General features: G+C 37.5%; 1 protein-coding gene across 14 annotated transcripts in view; it reads right to left on the reverse strand.

The window, feature by feature from the left end:
* The window catches only part of FARS2 (phenylalanyl-tRNA synthetase 2, mitochondrial), a 264,849-nt gene that overhangs the window by 221,844 nt on the left and 19,553 nt on the right, over positions 1-23,452 (reverse strand). For 8 of the 14 annotated variants that reach the window (XM_080581811.1, XM_080581819.1, XM_080581813.1 and 5 more), the window contains exons 1-3: positions 17,979-18,065; positions 13,510-13,609; positions 12,867-12,954 (exon numbers count right to left, since the gene is read on the reverse strand). The exons of 2 other annotated variants lie outside the window; for them this stretch is intronic. In XM_080581811.1, the coding sequence (XP_080437937.1) occupies positions 12,867-12,947 (81 nt within the window). In that variant the 5' untranslated portion in view covers positions 12,948-12,954; positions 13,510-13,609; positions 17,979-18,065. Of the gene's footprint in view, positions 1-12,866; positions 12,955-13,509; positions 13,610-15,768; positions 15,836-17,978; positions 18,066-23,452 lie in introns of those variants that run through there. 4 more of the 14 variants (XM_080581814.1, XM_080581815.1, XM_080581816.1 and 1 more) reach the window with 4 other exon arrangements.

Here is a 23,452-nt window from a genome sequence, read left to right on the forward strand (position 1 = left end):
AGGAGAAGAAAGCAATCAAGGGATGATGTTAACATTTCAACATCCGTAAAAGAAGAGCTACATCCAATGATATGGCCTTCAATCGCAGTATTGAAAATCACATATAAAATACAACATTACAATCAGCTCTTCTGCTCATAATTACAGGAAAAGATCACGTATCATACACAGTCAGACAGAAATAATAAAAAATAATAAAGAAGAACAACCTCTTGCTTCCAGGCTGATGCTATTTAATTACAGAAGCAGGGGACAGGTGGCTTCCTGCATTATTACTAGTGCAGACCTGTTGTGGGCATTCAGTCTTCTTTAGCACTACATGAATTTAAAATAAATAATTTTAAAAAACTATAAAGCACTCAATAAGACTTTTTTGGTAGAAGGAAAAAGGTTATTTTTTTCCCTTTATGTCTTAAAGCTAGCTTCTGCTCACAACCAATACACAGACTAGGGAAAGCTCTTCACTGTTTCTTCTTGTTTATACTTTCAAATGACTTCTCTGCTCTAATGTTTGATACAAAATAGAGTGAATAAATCAAAATGTTTCACCAGTGGGGAAAAAATCTAAATTTCCGTTGTCTTTTTACCTTTTTTGTTGCACTTTTGCTAAGTTTGCTGTAAATTGAGAAATAAACAATAAAAGGATATCTCCAGATATACCTGAAAATGATGAATACTCGCACTAAAGGCTGAAATTCACCACTTTGCAGAAGGGTAGCACCTAACTCATCCCCATGTAAGCTTTATAAAGATAACTATAAAATCAGGCACAGCACTTGAATACTACACTAGACATGCTTCACATGGCAGGAATTTGCAGTTTAAGACCTGAACTCAAATCTACTGAGAACTTTAGAACGTGGCCGTCTGACATACCAGGTACACGCAGAAGTATTTTGTGTAAGTAACGTTACATGCCTGTATGATCGTCCTGCATTCAACTGTTCACATAACTACCATGCTAATCTTCATACTAATGGTATTCGCTTTTTACTCAGTTTAAGATCCACCAGCATCAAATTCAGTGCAGTCAGTGCATCTGTTATCCTAACTTCTATAATCTCTCTCACAAGTCCCAAGCCTGTTATTAGCAACCTGTGGGCGATTAGGACAATTATCAGCAGACTTGGATTCATATTTATCATTGTTTTTTTACCTGTAGAATAGAAACAAGACAACACCAGTAAAATACTGACCATAAGAATATTGATGACTTTACATCTCACTATAGTCATGCTGCTGTAGTTGACCCCTTCCACCAAAACAAACAAAACACTGAATTATATGTAATTTTCAGTATGCCACAATGCTTTCATAACATAAGATTGAGCTCATGACTATTTCCTTCTATAGATACAAATACTGAATACATTTTAAAGGTATATTTTGTAAAGGCACACAGTATTACACCACAGGAAAGGGGTAATTTAAGGTCTACACAGAAAAGTCTCTCCCACAACTCAGCTTTCACATCTGTCTCTTCTCCAGCAACTGAGACCTGCACTCTTACAAGTACCCACTAATTGCAGAAATCCAAGCTGACAAAGTATCATCTTGACTATCAAAGTTATTAAAAATGCCACAGAAAACCCAGATATGTCCATCCGACTACCATGGAGTTACTAAGGTGCACACTGTCTTTTCTTTTTGTGCTATGAAATCATTTCTAAAGTCCCACTTTGCACAAAGAAGTAACTAGTCCTATTTCTTCTACTTCATCAGATCTCATTAAAAATTTCAGATTTTATTCTATCCCACAGAGAATATGGTGAATATACAGGCCAGTGAAACCAGGAGACTCCTAATTCCTCTTTTACGCTTTCCAGCTTATATTACCAAAGAAAAGGCACACAACTTCCTCACACATTCTTTGTTATGAGCAGGTATGCATGTTTTATACCAGATAACTACGGAATGGAGGCAAACTTTGTTGATTTAAGGACCACCCAAAATCATTAAGAGCTCACTATCAAAAGTGAAAAGATGTACTGTGTGGCTTTTTGCAAGAAGCTGAATGTGGTCTAGTTTCAGGCAGTATTTTCATTAGCAACCTACATAACTGAACAGAGAAGATGCTTAACTTTGCAAATCATCAAGAGCTGACACTGCAGCTATTCTGAACAACAGGCTGGAATTCAAAATTATTCCAACAAACTAGAGAAGTGGTCAGAAAAATAACAGAACAGCTCAGTAGGGGCCAGTGCAAGTTTCTGTGCTTCAGCAGATAATCAGCTGCATACCTAAGGCACAGCAAATAAGTGGCTAGATGACAGGTACTTCAGAGGAGGGTCAGGGGGTATAATAGACCACAAGCTGAAAACAAGTTAAATACATGAAGAGGGAGGAAAAAAAAGAGGAATATAAAACAGGAGTATACACTTCATAACACAGAAAGCATTCCCGTCCATCTGTTGAGCAATGGTAAGGAACACAGAGACGAATTTTTGGCTTAATATTTATAAAAAAAAACATGTGAAGCAACTGAAAAAACGTGTGAAGACAGTAGCAGAAATTACCAAGTCTCTAAAAGGATGAACTATGTAGAAAGAATGAATGTACTGAGACTATTTGGATTGAAGAAGAAACTGAGAGGCAATTTCATCATCATCAAATCAGAAGGAAAGTTGTACACTGTATGCTGGCTAGAAAAAGCAGCAATGTACCTAAACCAAAGTCAGAAAAAACAGTATAAGTTACTAGGAGAAGATTTGTGAACTGTGTTAAGAGAGGGCTTGTGCAGACCCCACTGTTGTTTTATTATTTCATACAGATTTCTAGACACCTGTGCTAAAATACAAGTATAAAATTTGGGGGCCAAAGAATAGAATAGACAGTATCTCAGGTTTTTTCATTCTTGTTTTGGTTTGTTATTTTGTAATTTCTATGTTGTGTTTTTTTTTTTCTTAGTTAAAGCCATAATAGGGTGTCATCCCTTAGAGGTTCAGCCAAATCTTTCTTTCAGTAGCAATTTTAATGGTGCTTATGGCTGTATGCCAGTTAAATTGCTTAGCAGGTGATGTATCTGCTTGTAGTCACTGTCATATTTTATCTATCTCAGCATTTATTTACTAAGTGCTTTAACATTCTAGAGTATGGCAGGTGTTATATAAAACACAGCATTATTTTCCACATTTTATTCCACTCACTGGTACTCCAGCTCACAGATTAACTGGCAAGAGTACAAATAACCACAGTAATTACAAAGTTTGACTGTCGCAGCTAGCTGTGTACTACCAGCAAACAGAACAGAACACAACAATGTTCCCTTCCTATTACAACAAAATCTATCAGCAATTTTTTATACAAAATGAAATAGAACTATAAACAAACTGCAGTGTTCACTCAAACAAACTGCTTGATAATTGTGTGCTGCAACAATGATATTTGATTTACTAAAGATGCATTTTGGTTGCATTTCCATCAGTCCCTTGATCTTGTTCCATGGTGCAGGACAGGCAGAAAAATCCATTTGGATTAGGCGTTTCCATTCATAACTTCACCACACGTGTTAAGATTTTTAGGCTGTCTACATAGAAATTCCCTCTCAAAAACACGGAAAGACACTCAAGCTATCAGTGAAAAACACACTGGGCTAACAAAATACTATTTTTACTCCACTTCGCAAACTGCAGTTGGACACACTGCAAATATCTTTTTTTTTTTTTTGTAATCTCTCATACACAAGTCATCATTTCCTTCACTCGTGTTCTTCAGTAACTTCTACTGCTTTCTCTTTAATCTCTTTTTTGAGAATAAGAGGACTTAAATTCAATACAATATTAAAGATTGAACATTTCAATGGATATCACTGAAACAAACGACCTCGCTGTTGTCTCTGTCTTATGTGTCAGTGTTTTTCCATTCTTTGCTGAAATTCTATCTTGGCTCGACTCTTGACTACAGCAAGATTAAACATAAAGCACAATGTGAATCTGTAAGATGTCTGCAACTTTATTGCTTGAAGAAATTGAAAATAAAATATTTCCCCTTTCTTAAAGCAACAAGTTTTTAATCTGTTTTGTTACTCTAACACCCTAAGCATGTTCAAACAGAAGTGCAAGAAAGAATCCTGAGTTTTATTCACTGGGCTTTCACTTTTGTCCATTGCTATAAAATAAGAACAGTGGCTCCTAACTAGTGACTTCTGATATGCGCACCCCAGTGATTCAGATTCTTCTGTCACTGCTGCTTTATTTCACGGTAAAAAAAGGTTAATAAAAGTGAGCACTGGCAAAAGCAGAGGAAAAATAAAGTAATTGCCTTTCTGTGTCCTGTGTTTCTTAGCAAATATATATATTTTTTTCATATTCTAAGATCTATCACTGGAGTAACAGCTGCCTTTTGTTGCAAAATGTTCATAACCACAGAAAAGTCATGCAAGATATCAGATACACAGCATGTGCCAATGTTCTTAACGTTTTCATGTGTTTCCAAGATATACAAAGAAAGTCATCTGAAGGAAAACTTTAAACAGGACAACTGAAAAAAATAAAAATTCAGTTCTGAAATTGGAATTCTTCTTACTACATTATAAACCACAGAGTGCTCCCAGTGAAGAGGAATTTTCAGGGCGCACTGAAAATTATAGTCACAGAATCTACTACATTATGAGTAAAATTATTAATTTAGCTACTCAGCAACGAGAGTGGGAAGGATCAAGGCAACATAAAAAAATAGAATAACATATTTGTTTCTCTGAAAAAGGCTGTTTCATGTAGACCCATTTTGTCACAAAAAAAAAGGTGGAGGGTAGTAACATTTAGAGTCTGAAGTAGCCGGTGAGCAAACAGCACTCAACAAAGGGTGTTTTAGAGCATTGCACTCCAGTGATTATAGAAAGAACACACCAGTAGGAAAACTAAGCTTAGATTTGAAAATAAACAGACAGGTCCTCTTACAAAGCAGCTTGAAATCACGTATTTTTTCGAAGAACGAACAAAACACAGAAGAAATTTTAAAACACCCATTATGCAAAATCCTTCCTGATTATATAAAGCATTCCATGAGAAAGAGAGCTCCAAGACAGACCTGATGAAGAAATACATAGCTGTTCCCAAATATAACCCTTCCCTGAATGAAGCCAGGTCAGTGGAAACCAGAATGTAAGCAAAACCCTATCAAAAGCATTTCCATTATGCCTTCCAACATCTTTTTCCTCTTCTCTTCGTAGACTTCCCATTGATCTTTCCATCAGAAATATAAATATCAGACAAAGGGCATCCAATGCAAACACTTCCAGAATAGAAGACTCTCCCTTTCTCTCCTTCCCTCTATCAGTTCTGTTAAGTAGGCTATTTTCTTCTAAAATCGCATAAACAAGGATACAAAAGGAGTCACTTGGCAAGCAGAGTGCTTCTTGGCTGCTCAAGAAAATTCCCCAGGCTGTATTCTTGTTTCTTACAGCATGTCATCCTTTTTAGGTTCTAATGTATCCATCTTCATCAGGCAGGTTCCCAACATACTCAAGAAGTACAATAAAAAAGCATATATATATAAAAAAAATCTCATTCCTCTCCAAAAAGCTTTCATTTAAAACCATTGTTATCAGTGGCAAGTCTCCTCAAGCCAGAATAAAAACATCCTGTGTTTTCTGCTTCTAGTAAACGTAAGATGTGTGCAGAAGACTCCTAGGGGGATGTTTTTTTAATAGTCCAGAATACAAACTCCGGATTTAATGCTTTTTGGGTACAGAGCCTTCACTTGGGATGGAAAAAAAAAGGGGAAACTACAAAACACTGCTAGCCAATTCAAACATATTTACAGCCTTGTGTCACCCAGTCCCACAAGACAGCCCACCAGAAGAGACTGTGGACACTCTCTGTAGGAAACCTGGGTACAATTCCCTGGGAAGGAAAAGAAGGGGCATCTTGCACAGCATGCTAATCACAGGCCTAGCACAACAGAAACATACTGCTCTGAGAGCTGAAACTGTCCACCTAATGTAATAAGGGAAAAATCACATCTGCACTTCTTCCTATCCTTACTGACCTAATGGCAGTTCTGTAGTCCTGAGATGCAGTTCATCAGGCCACACTTCTACGTCTACCTTACAGCAAAGTGTTTACTCACAGGTATGCAACTTCTAGTCTGTCAAAAAGAAATAATGAACAAGAATTAGGCAATATTTAGGTTGGAAGAATATGTTTTACACCATGTTTAACCCTCAGAGTAACTCCTATATTAGTTTTGTTATTTTATTCTTAAAACCCTATTAATGCTCAATTGGCTTAAATTACCCAAAATATGTAATCCAAGAAACCCATTTTAAAGCTGCAAGGCAGAGAAAATACAAGAACTGATAACACTCTACATGTTTTTAAATTCATTTCCTACCAAAATACAGATCTGAAGTGAATATGTGAATTTTCCATCATGTGAGACCACCTACATTCCATGTTTTGTATCACATGAGTTTCTGAAAGTCCTATTCATTTTCTGGAACATCTTTATACTACAGAGCATTTACTCTATGACTCTTGGAAACCAATTAAATCTATCATATTTCCAAATCCTCTTAAATGTTTAAATTACTTCAAATGAACTTCATCCCCCACAGGTATAAATTAATCATCTTATGTAAATAGCCTGACTGGACAGCCACTCCCAATTTTCATATTTTTACACAGAAATTATGCCTTTTCTCTGGGAACTATTCTGACTTTTGAAGAAGGACAGGCAATGTTACCTTATAAATCTTGAACCTGTTTTAAAAACCTATCTCATGACTCTACAAAACGTTACATATTTTTAATATGGAAAATATTTGCTTTCATTTGCTACTGAGCACGTTTTTATTTCCTATAGTTTTAAGGTACTAAATCTTAGGAGCACTTTGTTTAGGTACTGAATTTTACTACATGTAATTCTTACAGGCTTCTTGAAAGTGTACTAAAATACCTTCCCTTTCTGGACTATGTACAGCAATGGAACAACTAAAGCCTAGATTTACAGATAAGAGAAATGAAAGCTATCTACAACAAAAATGTAAAACCCTCTAAACAGTTAGTAAATAAACTTCTTTTCTGTAAAACATTTTTGGTGTACTGTATATCAAACACAATATCAAACAATATCAAACACAATATCAAACACAAGTGAGTGTATAGCATAAAAATCTTACTGACATCATCTTAAGATTACCAGTTGTGACTCACAAGCAACACCAGTTAAATTCATACAAACTAGCATAAAAAAAAACAACAATTAAACTTTTAAGTCAGTGATGGCTTATGTTGTAAGGTATAAAAAAAATTTCAAATATCTGATTTTGATTGATGCTACAATTAAAAAGAGCACAGACATGTGGGGATATTTACATTAAAGATGTTAAACTGCATTGCCCCATATATGTAACACTTGGGGCATTTGCTCACAGGTCACATGGGGTCTTAACTCTCCTTGAATTTCCATTTGTTAATCAACCATTCCTTTCTCCCCTGCCAAGTCTTTCTTGGCATCAGCTGAGAGTCTTCTTGATTTTTCACTCTCTCCATTAAAATCATAAACTCACTCAACTCTGCTCAGCATTTCATTGCACAAGGCCCTTCTCTGGGCTTGCAGAGGGTACCAACATACAGTTGAATAAAGCTAATTTTGCACCTGAGAAAAAATGAGGCTTCAGTGGTACATTTTTTCAAACTTACTGAAACCCCAGAGAACATAAGACCTGCCCAAAGTTATCTCACAGTCTTCTAATTGCCTTTTAATTATGGGACTTTTGACTAGATTCTCATGCATGATTCCACTGGAATTTGAGGATAAGCACAAACTTGAAGCTATCCAAGTGTTATCTGAACCTCCACGCTTCTTTGAATCCTTTTTTAAGGGGCAGTAAGCATGTGCATAGCCCAGTGAAAATTAAGTCATTCACATGCTCAAATGTCATGTTGCTTGACAACTTAAACCATGTGGTTTGGCTGCAAAGTGAGAGTTTCCTAGCAATAGCAAAGGCAGTGGGACACAATCTACAAATTCTAATGTCAAATAGATTTTCTCACTATTGTAAGTATAAGTGAAACCCTTAATTTTCTCTGCACATTACGAAGATAACAACTTGCAAAATCATCGTCCATGCTCAAAGTACCTAAAATTAGGTTTGCAGAAAATGGGCAAAGTTGTTTTCCTCTCTGAACTCCAATCCATGACTACAGCAATGTGAAGTAAAAAAATACTTTTAGCCGATTTGTGTATAAAAAAAAAAAAAAAGAAAATAGAAGGTGACAATCTCCTAAACCATTTCTCTTTTTAAAGGTATCCATACAATACTCCAGGGCTCCATACAATACTGAGTATTCCTTGTTTCCTTTGCAACGTGAGCAATGGATACTCCCAAATTAAATTTGCCACTTTGTGGAATGAACCTAATAATGCAAAGGAATAGTTTCTTGAAGGAAGAAATTACCCTGTATATTTTTTTTGCCTTATGTGACATCCAGATTCATTCTGGACCTCTGCCTAGCGAATTCCTATAAAAATAACCTAAGTCAATTCAACAGTTCAAAGTTCGACGAAAAGCCTTCTATTGCCAATCCTTTTACCAAGTAAATTTCAGTACAATAAGGACAAATATATGGCGAAAATGAAGGGAAAGTGATCAGACTCATTTCCTCCATTATTTGTGTAAAGAAACTGTGCAGAACAGTTGATATTAACTTCAGCAGCACTACTGAGACTTAAAAGATTTGCCCCTAGAAAGATCCACTGACAGATGATGAAGCAGCAGTAGCACTGCAGAATAACAACAATTTACATTAAAAGCTGAATAAGTACTTGTTCAAATAAAAAATGTTCATTTCCCTTTTCAAGTACTTTTAGAACAGTCTTTTACCATCTGAATGGCATCTGTTTATTTAATTAGCTCCATTCTTCCTGCACGTCAGATTTCACTATACCAGTATCATCAGCACTGAATGTACAGTGCAAGACATGAAGTTTTAAAGAATATCTATTAATGGCTTAATAAAAGTACTCAGCAAAGCCAAAGGCTTTCTGATTGTAGAGGAAACAAAGCAAACACAAAAGCCCTACATAATGTAGAAAGCCACATGGCAGAAAAATTTCTGAGTATCATTCTGCAAAGTCAGTCCTCATTCTTGAAACGAGTCCTCATCCTCCCAAGAGCACTCCTCATGAATGCCAACAAGTTCCTATACATAGACATAAACACACACACAGAGTCATTCAGAAATTATCTCACAAGGAAGATGATTTTTCCAACTTGGGGAATGACAAAATTATTTTTTGCTGACAAAAAAAAAACTTTGACAAAAATCCCCAATTCAGAAATTACAGACTTCACAGGTTTGGGTAAAGGGGGCGCCTACATACAGAAGCGGAAAGTCTAGTGACTGCAGAATCCTCTTGCCCTTTCCAGCAACTAACAATTGTCCAGCTGTTTCATTACATTCTGAGTAAAAGCACTACATAACAAAGGTGCAAAAATACACTTTTTTGAACACTGAGTTGCAATGTTGAGAGTACCCATTTGAGAAATGGATTTTCAAACCACAGCAAGCAACTTGAAAGCAGACCACTAGCACCCCCAGCATAATACAAAACTTCTGCCTGCACACATATACAGGGCTGCAAGACACTGTGGCCACTGCAACAGCAAAACAGGACTGGGGAACCCTATAGTTCAAGGCATCCTTGATGGACGAGACTCCCTAAACATAAGCATGAAATATATACTCTGTATTAGCAAAATGGTATTACATACTGCTATTAAACTGATTTGAAGATTAAAGAGTTCCCACAACAAAAGCCAAATACCAAGAATTTTGCCTCTTCCAATACCTTATTTTTACTCACTTGGTAATTTCACCAAACTACGGAAATCAGATTTTGACAGTTAGCAAGGTAAGTACATTTACAGCTATTTCTTAGAAGCCACTTCAGCATGTAAGCTGCCAGCACTTACATTAACTATTATATATGATATTAACCTTTTAGACACTGCACATCCTGAGGTAGATTCATAGAGTCATATACTTCTACTTTATTCCATTCTTTATTTGTCCCTACATACGCTAGGCCTAATTCATCATCAGAATATGCCAATAAAACAGCACTGAAGACAATCAGGCTTCAACACTCATAGCAACCATTTGTTTCAGTCACGATGGATTCCTCCTGACAGTCAGGTCATCCTGGGGTTTGATTGCATGCAACGCGTCCTAGGAATGAGACCTACTGCAAGGGTCTGCATCTGAGGTGGTGTGAAATATGAGATTTGCCTTTGTTTTCTCCTAATGCAAAGGGAAGAGACAAACCTGCAGCCTTTTTCCTGGCATATGTCCACAGCAGACGGCGATGAGACCCTCAGACCTGAGAGGAGATACACCTGCTGGCCCAGGCATCACAGGCCCAGACCACATAGAGGTGTTTCCTTACTCGAGAGCTGCTGGGAATCACAGAAGGGTTGAGGTGGGAAGGGACCTCTGGAGCTCATCTGGTCCAACCCCCTGCTCAAGCAGGGCCATCCAGAGCAGGCTGCCCAGGACCACAAAGCCTGCCTTCACCTCAGGAAGTCCCAGCCTCACAGAAACACCAGAAAAGACCCAGATCTGTTCTCTAGAAACAGCTTTGGAGTACTGGCCACATCTAGCCCCCAAGCATGCTGGCGTGGGGCTCCTCAGCCCTACTCCCTCTTGTGGGCGCTGCACACTGTGGGACCAGCTGCAGGACTGGAGCAGTCCCACACCACGGGCTGGGGAATGTGGGGATGCCAGACTGTGTTTGGGAAGGTGCAAGGGCTCTCTTCACCTGGTGCTGAATACCTGCATCAGTAGCTTGAGAATACAGGGAAAGGGTAATTTTTTTCAGATCTTCAACTTTCTCAGGCAAGAAAGCTTTGAGGTGTATTCGTCCAAGACAGAATTAATTAAATATTTGTCTGAGGCATGTTAAGAAATGTATGTTCCTTAGTTCACATAAAGCAAATAATTAATATTATTGGAATGGAAGAAGTCTGGATCAAAGCCTGGATTGAAGCTTACTGTTCTAAGCTCTGTATATACACAGAGTCCTCAACTCAAACAGCACAGAACCAAAGAGAAATGAGTGAAAATAAGAGAGACATTTCACAGAAAGCTTCTTTGTGCTTTTTCTTCTATTTTGGCAAAATAAAGATGATCCTAAAAACATTTTGTGCCCTAAATTCTTAAATCTGACAACAAAGCAAAGCCATATTAACAACAAAGCCTGGGGACACCAACTACCGACACAGTACAACAAGCACATGCTAACTACTAGAAATACTTAATTATAATAAAACAGATCACAATAACTCAAAAAAAAGGAAGATAATACAAACACCTTTTATGCCACTTCAAAAATCATATGCCACCATATTCCATGCACAAAATTTTCAGAAGAAAATCATAAAGGGTTTGTCAGACCAAAAGCACATGTACTTTTCCTTCTCAAGATCATATACGTTCATTAAATAAGCTAGAAGGCTGTAATACCCAAAACAATCTGCTCCATTCACTAAAGATACTGCCTTTGTTTAGTCTACTCCATTAATTTTAAATGTATAATATGCTTTGCAGGAAAAAGTGTATAACATTAGGTTTCTGTATTTTTAAACAAATTCAAATTTCCATCCAAATGCAACTGTACATGCCACAAAATGAAAATTGACCATTAGCTGATAAATAAGAAATGTAACAAGCATTATTTTATAAAATAAAAATGTATAAATATTAAGAAACTGATTAAATTTGTGTTAGGTTCTGTAACTGCTTAAAAGTACATAATATAGTCTTATGTTGAGCAAAATTAATGCTAACTTTAGCATAACAGACTACAGCTATTTACCAAACAACTTCTTTCAGTTTTTGCCAACCAGTGAGAACCAGACATTTTCAAGAAAATAACATAGAAATTACACAAGATTGCCTATTCATTTAAAAGAATCTATTTTTAATTACGACTTAAATCAGTTCAGTTCACTGGTGTCCTGTTTTGCTCCCACTGATCTGCAAGCTTCCCCTTCCATGAGCAAAATGAATGTTGCTAAGTTTCACACTGATGGGTAGGGAGCTGCTAGCTCACATAAATGATTTCTCATGTGCATCAAAGGCAGGCATTTATGAGTGCTTTCCTAACAATCTCCTCATGATGTTCTCAGGAAAAACTGATTATTCTCTAAAGGTGGTAGTCTGGAATAGACTTCCCACTCTCAATTAACCTGAGCTGCTTCCAGCTAATGAAGTGGAAGGGAGAAAAAAATGACACGATATATCACACTTCTTTTAGCATACTGCCTTATTTATATTCAGTATATTCACCCCCATTTTAAGGTGAAGATTTGATCAACATATAGTAAATCTAAATCCAATGAATGGCATTATTGTATTTGAAGTGTCTAAATTAAAAGCGTATTTACAAAAATAATAGGCAAATTACATCAAAAAAGGCAACTGTAATCTAAAGGTCTTGTTAAGATAAGTTTAGCTGAAGACAGATGTGGCAGAAAACTTCTATCTTGAAGAAGGTCAAGAACAAGGACCTGAGAAACTACAAGCCACTCAGCTTCACCTCGAACCTTGGGAAGGTGGTGGATCTCGGAAACCATTTCAACACAAGTGAAGGACAAAAAGGTGATTAGGAGCTGTTAGCATGGATTTATGAAGGGGAAATCACATTTGATAAATCTGATAGCTTTCTGTGAAGATACTACTGGCTTGACGGATGAGAGGAAAGCAGTAGATCTGTTTCATCTTGACTGTAGTAAGGCTTTTGACACTGTCTTCTGTAACATCCTCATAAACGAACAGATGAAGTACAGGCTAAAAATGTGTACAGCAAGGTGGTCTGAAAACTGGCTGAACAGCCAGGCTAAAAGTGTTGCAATCACCTACACAAAAGTCCAGATGGAGGCCAGTCACCAGCAGTGCGGCCCAGAGGTCAATGCAGGCTCCAGTACTATCCAACATCTTCATTCATGACCTAGATGATGGGATAGAGTGCACCCTCAGAAAGTTCACAGGTACAAAACTGGACAGAGCAGTGATACACCAGATGAATGTGCTGTCATTCAGATGGATGACAACAGGCTGGAAAAATGGGCTGACAAGAACCTCAAAGTTCAACAAAGAAACGAGCAAAATCTTGCACCTGTGGAGAAACAATGCCATGCATCATTATGTACTGGGGTCTGAAGAGCTGGAAAGCAATTCTGCAGAAAAGAACCTGGGGATCCAGATGGAAAACAACTTGGCCGTAAGTCAGTAATATGCTCTTGCAGCAAAGAAGGCCAACAGTACCCTGGCTGGCATTAGGAAGATGGTTGACAGTAGGTCAAAGGAGGTGATCCTTCCCCTCAACTCAGTACTAGTAAGACCACACACACCAGGAGTAGTGTCCATCTATGGGCTTGGCAGTGAAGGCCAGCAAAGGGCCACAAAGATGATTACCAGACTGCAGTATCTCACATATGAGGAGAGGCTGAGAGAACTGGGCATATTCAGCCTCAAAGGGGATCTTATTGATGTGCATAAATACCTGATGGGAAGATGTAAATAAGATGGAGCCCTCAGTGGTATTCAGCAATCAGAGAAGAGGCGATGGGCACAAACTGGACTACAAGAAATTCCATTTAAGCCTAAAGAAAAAAAAATATGGTGAGGGTGGTCAAGCACTGGCACAGACTGCAGATTCTCCATTCTTGGAGATCCTCAAAATCTAACTAGGACAACAACCTGAGCAACCTGCTCTAGTCAACCCTGCTTTGAGCTCTAGACAAACTCCAGAGGTCCCGTCCAACCTCATTGACTCTATGGTTCTGCATGTATACCTGTACCCATCAAACCAAGATAAGATTTGTGAAAGCAGAGGTATTGTATAGCCATTTATTGCACTCCTTCACTGAGGATGGAGTATAGTACACTAAAAAACAGACATATATAGGAAAGATTATTGAAAATCATCTGGAAACTATAGTCAGTCATAATGTAAGTCCTGCAGGACTTCTCAGCTAGTGGTGGCAAAAGGTGGGATGATGCAATGGCAGTTGAAGCTTGGTTTTGTTACTCTGACATTAGGACTCATGGGGACTGGAAACACTAAATGCTCATTTCATTTTTCTAAAGGGAACACTTGTAAGAGTTTGGCAGTGTCGTATGCTTTCTCTCATAGCATGCAGCCTCACAAGCACAAGATGTTGCCTTCTACTCGAGATTCACTACCAACCTAAATGGCAGCCTGTGTACTATCTTATAAACTGTTCACTTTCTTTGAAAATACGGCAATAATGATGAGATAATCAGGGTACAATCTCTTTTTGTTGCCTTTATTTGTAATACTGCATGGTTAACTTTAAGCCTGTGCAATGACAGCATGTTTAGCATACTCCACAGAACACAAATCAGCATGCCCTCACTACAAAATAGTGATTAAAGAGGCAATGCTGCACGTTTTATGTCCTGCAGAACATTTTAAAATATTTTGCAATTTTCAAGGGAAAGGACGGCTACTCAAAGTCTGTCCTTTCAGTATTTATAAAAGTATTTTAGGACTTTTGTTTTCAACGACAAACATAGAGAAGAACAAACAGTAACAACGAATTCCATTCTTACATATGGCAAACCAAAAATATTCTTGCAATGGCACTTCATTTCTGCCAGCAGACATTTGTGAGCGATAGATTGTATTGTTGTTTCAAACAACAAAACAGGTGCAACTACTTGCCCATCACAGAAATAAATTTAAAAAAATCTCTGAAGGACTCTGTTCATTCTACTCTACCAGAAAGCAGATGCAGTAACTTTTAGCTGTGCTAAGAAAAGGAAACTGTGGAGCTCTGAAACCACATCCTGCCTTTGAGAAACACAGGCACGCAACCCAAAGAAAAGCAAAGTCAAAACCTACGTAATCCCCATCGGAGATGGGTTCCATAGAAATACTCTGCTTTATGCTGACAACTCCTTATGGAGTAACGTGCTACAGTATATATTTTAAATAAAGGATAACAGACCGTTTTCTTCATGACTGTATTTGATTTCCTCATGTAAGTGTTTAAATCTACACACTGGCTCAAACACCACCTACAATTATGCCAACACTTCATCAAAAATAACATTATATAAAAAAAAAAAATCACATCTATCCTAACTCATAGTTAGGAGAAACTCAACATGCTTGTATCCCCCAACACCATCTAGAGGGTGTTCGCAGACAGTGCAGGGTGGCGTGAGTAAGAAGGGATGGAGGCAACACCATTTGAAAAGGAGAGGAAAAGTCTTCATTAACTTCCCCCAAAATTCCTGCAGCATATGAAACACTTTCTACTTTATCTTCTTTTTAACCTACTCTATCTCCCCTATATATCTATTGCACATTTTTCCAATGCCCTACTTAACTGTGTTTTTCATATTCTTTTCCCCTATTTTGCCAATGTTCCAAAACTGTATTTAGTTCTAGAACTTCCCCATGTTTCATTCTTTTCAGCCTTTCAATCCAAATGTGGCATGCTCAATAATCCCTTTTCTTCCCTCTCAAGACAACAAGCTTGTACACAGCCACAGATAGGCATATGTGAGGTCACTCTCCTCCACAACCCTTCTCCTATTCTTTGTAAACATCCTACCTTCTCTGACCATAGCCTTTAAGTCTTTCGTATTTATTCATAGCAAAGTCTTTTCCTTCTCCTCTAGTCTTTCCCTAGTCTCTAGTTCCCCATCTGTAAATTGCTGTTTGATCTGACAGTAACCCAGCAAAGCATTTATACCTTCCAATGGTTCCATAATGCGTGAAACTAAACACCTCTTCAACTTCTTCAGCAGATCAAAGCAGAATAGCGAGTATCCTGAAGAACCGAAGTGTTTCTTCTGTAAACTAAATACGAGATTTTTTCAATTTTTTCACAGGTCAGGTGCCCTGTGATCCAATAGTATCCAAAGATTTAATCCTTCTGTTTTTTGGGGGGCCTCGGATTAACCTGAAATGCATACCACATGCGTGACCAACCAGAATAAGTATTATTTTGTTACATCTACTTTCCAGCGTCATGATACTTATCACTATTTATTGCAGTAGCCTGCATGCTGATTCTGCTTAATAATTGTTCTTCCTTTTATTTAGGAACCTATTAAAAATCCACAAGCAGCTAGTAATCTCATCAGAAGTATTAAGAAAACAGAATGAGTTTTCGTGTTTAAATACTGCCCATATCTAATGAGCAGGTTACAATTTCTTCACCTCACACACGGCAGGAACAATAGCTGTAATGCTTTAATCCTTCAAGTTAATTGAAAATCTCACAAGCCTTTATCTACACACCATAAACTTTAATAGAAGTGTCTTCTATCCTAATTCACAGGTTTAAGCAGCTGTGCGCATGTGTAACTTGTACTAACTACTTCAAAGAGCTTGTAAAGTTTCAGACGGGACAACAAGTGCTAACACACTGGTACAAAACATTTAAAAAAAGAAAAAAAGGAAAAAACAGCTTTTTTTTGTTTGTTTGTTTGTTTATGCTTAGAAAGGAAGAGGAACTTGTTTGTTTGTGGTATTTGAGAAAAAAAATCATTTTCTTGCACTGAAGATACTTTTTCTTGTAATATTTTAATATTAATATATAATAATATTTATATTTATATACTTATATTTATATATTTATAATATAATAATTATATTTTATTTATTTATATATTTATAATATAATAATATTTTTAATATATAAAAATATTTTTAAAAATGATTATAGGTTAGGGATAGGAAAATTGGCCCTCCTCCCAGTTCTGGGAACAAAGTCAAAAATTAAAGGAGAGGTCTCCGTGAATTCCTTCTCTTTCATTAACGAATTTTTATAGAGCATCTCATATCTCTTGGCTTTCTACATAAAGCCTTCAGCTTTTGAAATGGGATGATGAAGCAGAAACTGAACTTTCGTTTTATTTTAATTTTCTAAGCATACAAGAAGAAACATAGAAACGTTAATTAGTAATTTCCCAAGCCCAGAAAGCAAATAAAAAGTCTCGAAGTTAATTATTTTTAAAATGTCATTATTTCCAAACACTTGTAAGTTTGTAAGGCTGTAATACTTCATTGAAACAGGGCCTTGAAGGTTAAACAAACAGTAACAAAGGTGATTGGCAACTGCAAGTACCAACATGAAGACTTTGTTTCAAATAATAAAAAAATAAATCATGGCTTGAAACTAGCAGTGGGTAATTTAAGTACCTTTACCACACATGAACTAAAGAGCAAGCCCTGACAATAGGAAGAACAATTTGTTTACTTTTCTTGCAAATGAAGCATGTATAATTTGTAATCTTGATTGGAATATATGGAAGCACTCTGGTCACTTTCAACAACTGTGAGGAAAGAAGAAAAGATGAGAAAAGCCCCAGACACCCATACTGTGAGCCAAAGGACGTATCTGGAAAGGAAGAACACTAGTTGGGTAGAGCTAGGGGAGAGAGCAAGGACAGGACAGAATAGTTCCCTAACAGTTTATCCACATGCCTTGATTTGGGATAGATATAATCTAGGAGTTGGTAACTAATTTGCTGCAGGGGATAATCACTCGTGTAAATGCCATTTGTATGCATGTGTATATATATACATGTGTGCACATGCACACACACAGATACATATGTGTATATAATTTGTTTGTAAGAGCCGATATTCATTTATGTTCTTTTCAAACTGACTGAGGAACTCTATTATCCGATTTCTCTTTTTCTTTGAAATTACCTGGGAACATATGTGATTTAATTTCCATTAACTTAGGTCTTTAAATTGAGGCTGAATATCTCTCTGAAAGATGTGCCCTGCCCTGGCCATATATTACTGTACAGAACATATGAAATCCCTCTGACTGTCCTGCTCACATTGACAATCTAAACAATAAAACACTCCTTCCTATTTTCATATCAGTAATGGCTGAACTTTATTTGATATTAAAAACAAAAACATATATTTTAAGGAGCTATAGAACTGAAGGTTCATGTGCATTGCCCTCTATTTACCTCCTCTTCAGATGACCTTCCTTAAGTAATCATCTGGTGGTTGTTTTGTTTTGTTTTTAATTATTATTTTCATCTCTCCTTCTGAAAAAAGATGAAAAAGTTTTATTAAAAGATCTCTCACATTAGCATGCCATCCCCTCTCTACCATGCAGCACTTCTTCTGTAGATCATAATTTCAGTATCTCAGTCCTTTATAAGAGTAAAAGACAGAACACTGACCTACGGGTCAGATGTTTCATGTAGCTGTGCTGGTTTAACTGACAGTAGGATTGAGCCCAACCACTTAAAAAAGCACCAAGTAGAACATCAGCAGTAAAGAGGAACACTTCAAACATAAATAAAGATGTGTAACAGCAGCAAGAGAACTGACAGAATCTCTTTCAAATTTGCCTCAATTGAGGCAAATGCGCAAGCTTTACCCAAAAAACGCCCTCTTAAAAATGCTCACTCATACCATTTTGGTGAACACCTACACTTTCACCGTATTGTTTACACTTTCTTTTTTTTTACACTTTTTTTTTTTTCCCTAAATTGTTAAATAAGTGACTGTAGGAATTCCTCGCTATTATCAGCCTTGATTTAATGCAATAATTCATTAGATATGCCTTGCATTAGCTACATTAGGCCACGTGTGCTGTGGTTTAAAATGTACATGTTATTTTTCACCACCTTGGGGTCTACAAGGCCAATCTTCTTTCAAAATAAGGCCTGTTTTATATCTGCCAAGCAGGTTTCTCCACATGTTTAAGTTGGAATAGAAAATCAACTGTGAGAAATGCAGTAGGATGAGGAGCACAACTGTTCATCAGCTGTAAAACTCATTTAGCTGTTTTTTGCATAAAAATCTAAATGTTCTTTACTGATTCATACTGTGACTGTATTGGTGTCTCATTTCAGAGGTCAGTGGAAAGCCACATTCTTATATCAGCAGTATACGATGGACTTGAGACGGGGGACTTAAGCTAGCAAAATAAAAACAATTTGAATTCCAGTGATGAAAACATACAGGTCTCCCTCAAGCAGTTCTGCCTGACACAGATGGAATACATATCACTGCTTACTCATCCAGATCATCAATGTTAAAATCCAGATACTCAAGCTGACTCCCTTTTGTATAGAAATTCCTCCTGAAGACATCAACACCTTTTTTGTACTGACACTTGGAGGGGAAAAATCATTGAGGTCAAACTAAATTCAACTGTGTTGACATGGTTCTCCATCATAAATGACAAATGACTGCATCGTCACTTCAGTCTGTTTCCTGTAGTTTAAAGCTCAATATCACAGAAATGCAAAGTCACCAAACAGAATAATTATACAGAGAAAAAAATCAGTCACTAGGAGTTCAAAGCCATGGATAAAACATGTCATTCACCAGAGGCAAACTGGTCTGCAGAAAAGTTGCAAGAGCACAGGAAGAATTCTATAAAAATGAAAATATTAGTAAATATTTATAAATTTCACTCTTGATTACCCAGTAGGTATTACACTGTGGTTTACATCAGATCTCAGTGGTATTGAGCCACTGCTGATTGAACTGATTATGATAATCTATTACGAGTATAAATCCCAGGATAGATATTATACTACCACTCAGAAAAATAAAGTAAAATATAAAACCAAATACCACCACCACCACCAAAAAGATCTGTAGAATTTCATTGTTTACCTCCTAAAATCTATCATTTATCTTGAGTCTTTCTGCATCACTGACAATGGCTACTTATTAAAACAGCAAAGCAGGAGCTGCAAAAAGACGTGCTGATAGTACAGTGTGTAGAAAGGAAAGGTGGAAAAGATATTCTAGACATCTGCAAGAAAAAAAAATAAAAAACATTTCTGCTGTTCTCCAGTAAACATAATCAAGACAGGGGAATTGGAACTGAAACTCAAAGCACATATTCTTTATAGTACTACCACTAGGCAGCAAGATTAGGAATATCAGTGCTCCCAAACCTTAAGTGCAACATGAAAAAAAATCTTAATAACTAAGAAGTAACAAACAAGTAACTGAGTTCAGTATGACCAAATGTCTCCATTTTTCCTACACCTGTGGCCACACAAGATGTACAGAAACATTTCAAGTTCTGTTCAAGTTAAGGTGTTCACCTATATTGACTTTTCTTCTAGTGTTTCCTATAACAATTTTAGTAACGTATTAGACAAACAAAAAAAATGCAATCACAAATAGAAACCTGGGAACGTGGCCCAATTTATATATACTAAAATGCAGATACTGCTGGTGCTCCAAACAGATAGGGAAGCCAAGCTTTTGCTGAAGCTGCTTAGGGGTACTGAGTGAGTTCAACTCTTTCACCAAAGCAGGTTTGCACACACCAGACAACAGCTCCTCGCAGTGTGAGAAGACCCACTGATTTCAGCAGGATCTGCCAACAGCCTCAGCCTAGCTCTGCAGGGGAGAGTGCTGGAGACTTCCCACTTGCTCTGCCTACCCATGGATACACAGAAGCAGCTTTACCCACAAAGGAGTGAGAACGAGGATGAGTTTGAAAGAAGGAAAGCATAGGAATGCACAGGGAAACAGAGCTCTCAAACACTGACCTGGCCCTTCAACCAGAGCAGCTGTTCAGTCTTATAACATGTATATGCCTTATGGTGACCCCATTCTCAAATCCAACCAAGTGATAAAAACCACGTACATTCAAGAGACTCGCTAAGGGCTCAGTTATGATGATGAAAATACGCAAGTGAGGAGACTTCAACATGAACAATGAGTAAGTGTGGAAAAGAAGCTACTGGTCTACTCCAGACACGCTTGCTTACAATACTGAGAAAGGTGTTGGTTAGTCCTACACAGTTAGCTCTAACAGAGTCTAGACAGTCTCATACACTTGCAATAAGAGGTTTTCCATTTTAGAAGCACATTCCTAATCTCATCTTTTCAAGTAAGAAATAAAACGTATTTTAATGTAGATAAAGTTTGTGTTTCAACCGCTTGTGTGTGAAAAATCTCTACTCTTCTTCTCTGCTGGGTCCTGCTCTTGAGTCACAACCCGACGCGGCAATATAGGCTTGGGGAGGAGTGGCTGGCAAGTTGCCTGGCAGAAAAGGACCTGTGGATGCTGGTTGACAGCCAGCTGAACATGAGCCAGCAGTGTGCCCAGGTGGCAAAGAAGGCCAACGGCATCCTGGCCTGCATCAGAAGTAGTGTGGCCAGCAGGACCAGGCAGGTGATTGTCCTCTCATATGCGGCACTGGTGAGGCCGCACTTCAAGTACTATGTTCAGCTTTGGGTCCCTCACTACCAGAAGGGTATTGAGTACACAGAAAAGAGCAACGAAGCTGGTGAAAGGACTAGAAAATATTTGTGAAGAGCAGCTGAGGGAACTGAGGTTTAGTTTGGAAAAAATAGGCTCAGGGGAGACCTAATTGCTCTCAACAGCTACCTGAAAGGAGGCTTCAGTGAGGAGGATGTCAGTCTCTTTTCTCAGGTGACAAGTGATAGGATGCAAAGAAATGGTCTCAAGTTATGCCAGGGGAAGTTTAGACGGGATATGAGGGAGAATTTCTTCACTGAGAGGGTGGTCAAGCATTGGAATGGGCTACACAGGGAATGGAGGAGTCCCCATCCCTGGAGGTATGTAAAAGATGTGCAGACATGTAAGCACTAAGAGACATGGTTTAGTGGTGTGACTCAGCAGGTCCAGTTGATTGGACTTGGTGACTTTGAAGATCTTTTCAATCTAGATGATCCTCTGCAAGATGGTGGATTCTCGCTTGTGCTTAATTCTTTTAATATTTCAACATTAAAAATAAGAAAACTGCCATATTAATAATGAAAAGTGGTAGAATAGTCCACTAAGTACAAGGACAATTTGATGTTACATGCATTAATTCATAAGGACAGGCTGCTGAAAATTAAACTCACAAGCTGGCTAAAGAGAAGATATTTGCGCAATGCTAGGCAAACATGCAAAGTCTTTGCATCAGCTCCTGTTGAAGATTCCTTGGTGAATTTAGAATGGAGAACAACCAAAAACAGAAGTAAAAAAAATCCAGCAGATGCCTCTAAATGAGGGGAACAGACACAGGTGACTAACTAGTCTGAGAGGAATAAAAATAAAATGGGAGCAGTGCCACAGCATTATTTTTTTGTTGAGCCACCTGGAGAGGTAGCAGGTTTATTGATGAATGCCAGAAATGAGCAGTGCCCATCTGCTCACCCTAATAAATATCCTTCACTAGAAAAAAAATATATAAAAGAATACAATTCCCTCAGCACTACTCGCATGCTTTCAGCGGACCTGTTTGTTTAAAATATTTGGCTCTTACATGTCTTTACAACTACTTGCCCTGAACACAGTAATTCTTTAAGGTGACCCTTGGAAGCACATGGCAAGTCAGTAGCTTTAAGAATTCATGGCAACAGAAAGGTCCAATAACTTCCTTTTATATAAGCAAAAGCACTATAATCATCACTGCCTTCAAAATGCCTTTAAGATATTGCTGGCCAACTCATTGGATGGATGACAAAGCCCTAAGCAGGAGGGGCAGTTCAGAGTTCAAAACGTTTCTGTTCCTATGGAGATGACAGTATCTGAAAGCCTCTCCTTCCACAAAGAAGTATAAGAACAAGAGTATAAGCTCAGTTTACCTCCTCTGCTGGCCTCAGTGAACGGTTACGGGTACCATCGTTTAGTTAATTCTAAATGTGGATGAGAAAGGAGGTTAGAGCCGGCAGACAGTGCAATGAGCCATACTCAGGTCTCTCATAAAGTACCACTACACAAAGAAACAGAATGAAAAAGAAAAGAAAGCATACTGGTTTGTTTGACTTCATGAGTTTGAAAGTAAAACGGCTCTTTATTAGCACTAACCTTTATCAGCTGCCAGATATCATTTTTACTAGAACGATGAATGAAGGCATTAGAATTTGGAACAGAAATCCAAACTTTCCAAGACTGAGATATTTTCAAGCTGACCTTTTGATTCAGAGCTATATTTATTTTTTATATATGACATATGCAGATGAAAAAAATAACTGTTTTGTTTGACATCATCAATTATACCACCTCAATAAAAGCAATTCAATCACATAAAACTATCTGGGTTCATACAGTTATCCAGAACAAGGCAGACCTCTATACATTCACAACTGTCTTTGACATCCAAAGTTACCATATTACTTTAATTTCCTTTACACTAACTCTTGTGCATAAACGTTTGGTACTACCTTTTGACTTCCATATAGCAAAAATACGACAGAATTAAGCTTAAAATATGCTTACATAAACATGTATGAAGAGAAAGGAATATACAACAGAAATAATTTTTGACAAAATACAAAACCACAAAATCTGAGCAAAGATGTGCCTATGCAAGACAGAGTTCTGTAAAAAGCCCATGTGTACGACGGACAGTGTTGTCTCAGTAGTTATTAGAACAGATTTTTAAGAACTTCCCAACAGTGTGCTTAAAAACCACCAACACTACAATGAAGCAAACAGATACTG

The sequence above is a fragment of the Anser brachyrhynchus genome (genome assembly GCF_964034855.1).
Source record: "Anser brachyrhynchus genome assembly, chromosome: 2".
In the NCBI taxonomy this organism is placed as follows: Eukaryota; Metazoa; Chordata; class Aves; order Anseriformes; family Anatidae; genus Anser; species Anser brachyrhynchus.